Genomic DNA, 8,441 nt, shown 5'->3' on the forward strand with positions numbered 1-8,441 from the left:
TCACTTTGACCCATATTTCGTGAGCAACCAACTCGGCAACGGCGGCAGAATGCGTCACCTATTTTCGTGTACAACGTTTGATCTGTAAATAAGTCGAGAAAAACACGTTGTATGGATACCGGGTGGTATAATTAGCTTCTCATAGTATTTATCTTTAATATCAATTCATTATAACTAGTGACAATTCCTTCAAAGAACCACGATTTTAAAAAAAATAGTGACTGAAAAAATAAGATTCGTAGTGTGATTTATTGCTAAAAGTCACTGACACCACATCAGAATATGGTCCACTTTGTGTTCCATAGAAATTTTCTGCAGGCACGGAATCCGCTAGTTGATCAAGTGACTTCATTCGTTGGACTACATTCCAACTAGCAGATGACAGTTGGAATTTCGATTACCGCTTGGGATTATAAGGAAATTCGGCCGATAAAAATGGCGAAGTTTGGTAATAACTGAAATCCGCCATTTTGTATTTGTCAAAGTATACATTAATACATTTTACCTTGCATGGAACTACTGGATTCATTCTACTAGCTGATATTGTAGATATGTTTATCAAAACAAGCAAATGCGGAGATCACACGAGGTCGCACATGTAAATTATTAATCCTTTCCGGAAATGCACGAAAAATAGGTTAGCACGAAATTAGGTCACTTGACTGTATTAGCCTATAAGTCCAAATGGAATAAAAAGACTACCAGCTTCTAACTCTGATTTGTGTCTTTCAGGAAATATGAATGTCCATGGTTGCACTACAGAAAGTTTGTACACATGTCATGATGGAACGCGAATCCCATTAAGATATCAATGTGATGGTGATAATGATTGTTCCAATGGCGAGGATGAACAAAACTGCAATGGTAAAGTATCTTGTCTGATTGAAAAAGTATATCTTTCAGTGGAACCGCTGATCCTGTTGACCAATTGATTTTTCGCTTTTTTTTTCTTATCAAACGATGAAATAGTTTCCACTGTAATCTAACACGTTATCTACTGAAGATCCGTTCCAAAGGTAGTATATCAACCAATCAGAGTGTGTCGTGTTTCTTGATACAATAAGGAATTGTGTGATATAGAATCATAAAGTAGAGCAAAATGGCAGCATCTTTTGGTCGCTATCCCACAATTCGTCATTGGTATATAAACAAAAACAGGTAGGTCTACTACGTGATACGCTTTAATTGGTTAAACATTGGGACGGGCCTTTGGTCGAAAACTTTTTAGATCACAATGTAGACAAGAAAAATTGTGTTCTATATCTATCAAATTTATACAGAAAAGCTTTGTGTATATTGTTGTAGTCAATTGTGCTAAAAACGAAAAAAAGTGTGAAGATACGACCTGTATACCAGCTAATTGGTGGTGTGATGGTGAATTCGATTGTCCAGATTCCAGTGATGAGAAACAATGCCCAGCCATTGTATATGAACCTGTACGTATACCAACCCATAAATACAATAACATTGTCACCCGGAAGGATACACTATGGCAATAGCAAACTGAAATGAAAAGAGTTAAGATTCAGTATCATGCAATTGAAAGGGAAATTCTATATCTTAAACGCTAATTTAGTTACTTTTCATATTGCGCACGTCTTGCAACTCGGTGCATTTTTGTTTGAAGCATGGACATGTATGTCGAAAGCAAGTTCTCACAAACACATTGTCAGTCAGTCTTAGTCGGAGAGAATCATTCACCATCTAGTATTAGTGGCACTTAATGCGAAAGGTATTTTTGCTCAAAGCTGCGGCCAGCCAGCTGGTGTTATGTCAAGCCAGCTACGACCATCAAAATAATACGTTGGCTTAGCTGTAACCAGTTGATACAACCCCTCAGCCAGCCGAAAATTGGCAAGCTGGCTGACTCACGGGTCTAATTGTAGAGCTGTCATGTGCCCCATTTCTCTTTCAGTAACTGCTATCTGGCATCGGCTAATAGTTTTTGATAAAAAAAAAGAACATCGTCTTCGTCTTAACGGTTTGTTATTAAGATATCAAGATGTGTCTTGGATGGGTGCAATTCTAAAGAAATGGGAAGTTGACAAACCATCCATCGACTAAACGCCATTGTATGTTTCAGGGTTTTCACACACAGACTGGTGAATTTACATGTCATGACCAGTCCAAGATATCAATACAATTTCATTGTGACGGCTCTCCAGACTGCCCTGATGGATCAGATGAAGTCAATTGTACCCGTAAGTAGTATGTCCTTTTGATGTTACTTTTTTCTGAGCTGCAAGATATGTTTGACCTTGCTGGGAATCTTTCGGATCTTGGGAAATAGTTCTCTCAGCATCCGTTGTGGGTGGAGGGCGTGACTTCCAGTTAAGTGGCTTTGATGACCTCAAATTGGGTTCAAAGAGTTGCTTTATTTAAAGATAGTGATCATCCATTAGAAGCACCATATTGAAGATTGCTTATTTTAGATACATGTGGACCAAACCAATGGAAATGTGATTATTTTGATTGTATACCGGTTACTTGGTGGTGCGATGGTCAAAACGATTGTCCTGATGACAGTGATGAACAACATTGTTTGACACAGATTACTGAAGCCAGTCCACACGTAAGTAAATGATATAAGTCCATTGGCTATATAGTTTATAAATCATATATGTCTAGTCTAGTTCACCAGTGGATCAACTAGATGAGTTGGGGCCCTTGAACTTTCGTAGGTTGGAACTGGTTCAACAGTCCCCTATGGTAGAACAGCCACTGTAGTTCACGTCAGCATTAAAAGTCCTATGACAATTGCAATCAGGTTCATCTCGATGCATGTTCCAAAGAGTCCGAAATTGATCTTCGATTATTAAATTATTTGTGTGGAATTTAGAGTTTCGTTGATAAGTTCGAGTGTTATTTTGTTCAGGAAGCACGCTGAAAGCAGCTTCTTTTAATATACCATTTTTCCAATTAAAGAAATCTGAGAGCATATCAACCTGCCAGGCAAACCATGTTCAATATTGAGTGGAAACATAGAATAAAAGGGGGGTCTTTCTTTATCCCCCTTTATAATCAGTAATCATTAGATTTTAATAATTCATTTAAATTTCAGAACTCATCGCTATTATCAAGGATTGAGTCGGCGTCACTTGTCTCTAACAATAATGAAAATCAAGTGGCATTAAAACTGAAGTCCAGTGCAAGTTTGAAGTCCTCTGTCGGTTTATTACGTACAGTTCCATTTGCAGCGATATTTCTCATAGTGCTAATCGGTATGTGTTTAAAGCATTAACTGGATATCGCCTATGCTATCCGCAGTACTTTTCATTAAGAAAATTCGATGTCGTGGATGTATTCAATTAAAAGACGGTTACCTCTCACCGCCGTCGATACCATTAACATTATTTGTAAACGTGTATTAATTTATATAGTTTTGTTTGTATTTGGAACATCTGAAACGTGTCATGCACTTGTATTGAATCTTATAAAATTGGATTAGAATTCAGTACATGGCCACTAATAGGTAACGAGGATTTCACAGTATTACCCAATTTGCCATTCAAACTGACTTGCAAGATGTTTTACAGAACATTTAAAAGCGGTGGAAAATGAAAATCTTTGGGTGGCTAACCACTTGTGGTAGAAAAAATTAGCAAAGTTCCATTCTGGTTAGTTCTCCAATTGATAACAGGTTTCCTGTGGTAGAAAAAATTAGCAAAGTTCCATTCTGGTTAGTTCTCCCAATTGAAAACAGGTTTCCTGCAAGAATATCTCAACTGACCTACTTGATCTTCGGGTTATTCAGAATGCTCTCAACAGAATATAAACCTCTATAGGAAATTTAGACATATTATGCGACAGATATATGCATGTTTTGAACATCCCAGAGAGCTGTCCCTTAGATTAAAACGATTCTTTTAGGTGCTTTCACACTAGAGAAATATCAGTGTGGATTACTAAAGTCCTGTTTTTATGCATTCATGTGCACAAGGGGTATTGTAAATAATGTTAAATAATAGTTTTCATCGAGTACCATTTACCCATTTACGATAAACAAGTGCATATAACAGGGTTTTAAGGTAGGACACATGAACGGTCTTGACCAGAGATTTGTCGCTATTAGAATCTTCCACGAAAAGATATTCAAAATTTTATAACATCCACCTAGTTTGATAATTGTCACCGATATTCTTTTAATCTTCAGTAAGACAGACCGTCATCATCCAATCAGATTCATTTTCCTTTCAATTGCATTCTCCGCACGTGATTATCGACATGGTGGAAAACGACAGATTGGAGATTTTTGCCCTGTGTGCCCGTGCCACTCAATGAAACTCTTGACATGACTGTCGGCGACAAAAATCTTCGACCGACAATTTTAGAGTTCATATATAATTGGTGTTGAGAGATATGTTGCGATGAATCCTTTATTTTCGGGCTTGAAATAACTTTCCAGTTTTCTTAAGATAATGAATGTACAACAGCTGAGAAAATAGGAAAATTACTCAGTGGATTGTCTAGTAAAATCAATAATACATGAAGCATTATCCACTATAATAACTTTCTCTAGAATATCAGTTGTATTTATCAGACAAGGACCCAATGACGAAAAAAACTTCATTGCAAGTTTTTATTTTTCATTTCAAATTGCAAATGAAATAATATTGCAAAATATGTATGGTTAAAAACAAGACATGGAGATGAGAGGGGGGAAATGGCGAGTCAATATTAGTGGTTGTAAAGCCAGACATTGAATATATGGTATTGAAAAATTATTAAATATTGCGAGCATTGAATATCATGGAATGGTTTAAAATTATCAGAATATCCTATCTGCCAAAAAAACAAATCCTCCTATATATACTTTCAAAAACAAATATCAATTTCAATCCAAATCAGCAATGTAGTATAGTAGAAAATATACAAATGTTACCCCTACGAGGTGTTGACTGCGCTTACAGACAGCATCACATCTGTAGAAGTATGTAGTTGGACGGATCAAAATCTCTACCATCGACACCACCAATACTGTCAAATACTTAAAAAATACTTTTGAATACTTTCATAATTCATTCATGCATCAATATAATTCAATATGAATCAATCAATGTGAAAAAATAAATCAACAAGAATCAAAGATAATTTGGCACAATTTCATATTTGCATAGTTAAAAATTTGACGAAAGCAATAATCCTATACAACTGTTTGACTATAAAGTACCTAATTCAAAATCAATCAAAAAGGAATGTCAATCAAATGATAATAGTTCAATCAAATCAATCAATAGTAATACATGTCATGATCAATGAATATTTTTCGAAGAATGAAAACATATCAAAGCAATTATGAGCATCAATATCAAAGTCTAATAAGGCAATATCAAATATTAATCAATATCAAAATATCAATCAAAAGTATATATGATCACGATTTAGTCATTTAATTTCATATTACGCATAAAAACATTCAAATTAAAAACGATATGTTCGCATTAAATAAGTTGTCTACCCATCAGAAAACAACCTAGGAGAAAGGGAATCATTAGTAATCTTTTCATTGTGAAAAATAAAAAAAAAAAATAGCGCAATATCTCAATTCAATGCATACAACAAGAAATTTTATTTCAATAGGAATTCAATGTCAAAAGCTTACCTGGTTCTGTGATTTACCCCTGAAACAATCACTATTTTTATGGCATGGATAAAATGAAGTTTTCATTTGTGGCAAAAAAGGTGATAAAAACATGGCATATTTCATCATCAAATATTTTAAAGAAAAAAACAAAGACATGTGAACATTTATTCATTTCAATGACTAAAATTTGAAGAGAACACAAAAAGCATGAGATGAGGAGGCCTCAGATCAGAAAAAAGACTATGTACATAAATATTAGTTTGGAATAAAAATAGGTTTCAAACCATATAAAATAATACTAGGATACATTGGGGGTTAATTATTTCTTTGCATCTTGAATTTAAAATTGGAGACATTTTCAGTTTCACACACATATTAGCTCAGTTATATTGGAGTCCAGGTAATTTACAATTTAATATTTACAACACAATTTGCTACCACTTCTAGAAAATTCAATGTCACTACCATTTCCGTAGTTCAGCTTCCTCGACATTGACATTGATATACAAACATCAGTCGAAGTAAAATTAAATGCTACAAACAAATTGCTTGGGTATTGATGCTATGCAATTAACAACACTGTGTGACAAAAATCGACGGGATTTTTTCCCTAGGCATAAAAACAACTCCACCAATTCCAACTAAGCACTTTTACGATGTATTTTGTTAGACAAAGTTTTGTGAAGCATGGAATGTGGCTTTCTACATGATGAGATGAAATGATGAGGGGGGTTATATTTGTGGATTAAGGACAAAAATAGATCATGTATAACAGGGGCGTTTCAAAACGTATATGAAGACATCAAAACAGCATAAAAATGAAGTACATCAACTTGGGTAATAATTTGTTCAATCTAACAGCATCAAAAAACATCAACATAACCTGTATAATAAAATAGGATAAAACAACAATACAACAAGAAATGGTCAGAGGACCACGTCCCCAAAAACTGGTCAGCTTCTGGTTCAGAAACCTGTGAAATTAGGCATTCATATCTAAGCATATTTCATTTAATAAGGCATTTCAGTTATATTTATTGCTTTATTCAAATCCTTGTCAAATTCTTTCTTCTCTTATTAACCCTTTAAACAGGGTCAGAAATACACTGAACTGAATGAATGGCCTTTTCTCCACAAATTACTTGTAAATGCCTATATGGGTAGCATAGTAAAATATTGGCAAGTCTCGAAAGGGTTAATAAAAGCAACAAGAATTTGACAAAACTTCATAGACTGATTGAGTTAAACAAATGTCATCTTCAACTTTGAGTGAACATAGGTAGTTATATTTGTTCAGCATCTGCATGTTCTCAAAATTGAAGATGACCAATACTTTAAACAAATGCTTACTTACTGTTTTAGATGAGATCTGAAATAGATATTCTATTAGTATTTTATAAGTATATATATATACCTGATGTCTTACTGTTGGGGTGCTGGTGCAGCAGGTCCCCCACCACCACCAGGTGCATTCTGCATGATCATATTAGCTTGATAGTGTAAGCCTTGTTGACGATAATATTCAGCCCAAGCTGCACTGTAATCAGGCTGACCAGTCTGCGGATTTATAGCTGAAAAATAGAATTGTCAACATTAAAGAGGCTGGCTCTACCCTGTGTATCAGGTTTACCAGCATCTAATTCCCATATAACAAGAAACAGAATTTTAAACTAAAAAAAAAATAAATGAAATGAATGGAGTTTTACGTTTAAATTTTCTGCACCATACTAAAAAAAAAAAAAAAAAAAAAAAAAAAAAAAAAAAAAACTGGACAACTACTAGAATTCAATGCTTGGCTCTGCTGGGTCTTCATCTTTTACAATTTCTGTAGGGCTCAACATTGTTGAAAGAGTCTCTTCAAGTTACAAATCTTTTTGGACATCTTACCTGGTTGAGCACTAGCTGTAGGTGCCGCCGGCTGTGTTGGGGTCTGACTCTGTGGTGGTTGTTGGGGTGAAGGTTGTTGATATCCACCATACTGGGCATAATAATGAGCATAATAGTTGGCCCAAGCTGCAGCATTGTCTTGTGCTTGTTTACCTGTTAAACAAATCAAATTTTAGTATTTTTTTTTGCATGGCAATCAATGAATATTATATCAACTCAAAAAATGTAATTGTTTTTGGCACATTGTGGATTGATAGTTTAAAACTTATTTCTTTGGACAGTTAACTGAAGTATTGAGCGTCAGTTCTTACCTGGGTCTCCTTGTTGCGGTGGATATTGTTGACCACCATAATTATTCCAGCCTTGAGGTCCTCCACCTCCAAACTGCTGTGGTGGTTGACTGCAAGACAAATTTAATATGTAAATATTCAAGAACATGCAGCACCAAAAATAACCATATAAACTTATCCATATATGCTATTTGTGTGATTTAATTGAAGTAATCATTGTTACTATCAAATCAGTATAGTATATGCTCCCTTTGGCACCCTTCAACTTTTACAATTGACTGGCAACGCCTCTAAAAAGAGCAATGTATCTATCTTACTACATGAAATTCCATTAACTTAAAGAAAAGTGATACTTACTTGGGTTGACCAAATTGTCCACCAAATTGATCAAAATTTCCACCAGGTGGTCCTCCTTGATTAGGACCCCCGGGACCTTGTGGTCCACCTGGTCCTCCTCCCATTGGTCCACCAGGTCCAGGTCCTGGCTGCAAAGAATAATTTATATTCTAAATTCAAAGCTCATCCAAAATTATCAGAATTGTTTAATAATCTACTGGAATATCTCACATGATGGAGACGCCAGTCAAACTGGTGTGAACAGAAGCTTTACATGACCCAGAACTGAATCCTTTAAGTAACTAAGGCAATATCTTGATCTATGACATACCTCAGATCTCCTG

General features: G+C 35.1%; 1 protein-coding gene across 1 annotated transcript; it reads left to right on the forward strand.

The window, feature by feature from the left end:
- Nucleotides 1–764: 764 nt before the first annotated feature.
- LOTGIDRAFT_57932 (hypothetical protein) lies at nt 765–2,500 on the forward strand (the record flags this gene model as incomplete). Its single annotated transcript, XM_009065118.1, has 4 exons — nt 765–864; nt 1,306–1,436; nt 2,099–2,201; nt 2,433–2,500. Coding segments are annotated over 4 exons (402 nt in total), but the record flags the coding sequence as incomplete, so codon positions are not given.
- Nucleotides 2,501–8,441: the final 5,941 nt, after the last annotated feature.

Source organism: Lottia gigantea (assembly GCF_000327385.1).
Source record: "Lottia gigantea unplaced genomic scaffold LOTGIsca_68, whole genome shotgun sequence".
Taxonomy (NCBI): Eukaryota; Metazoa; Mollusca; class Gastropoda; family Lottiidae; genus Lottia; species Lottia gigantea.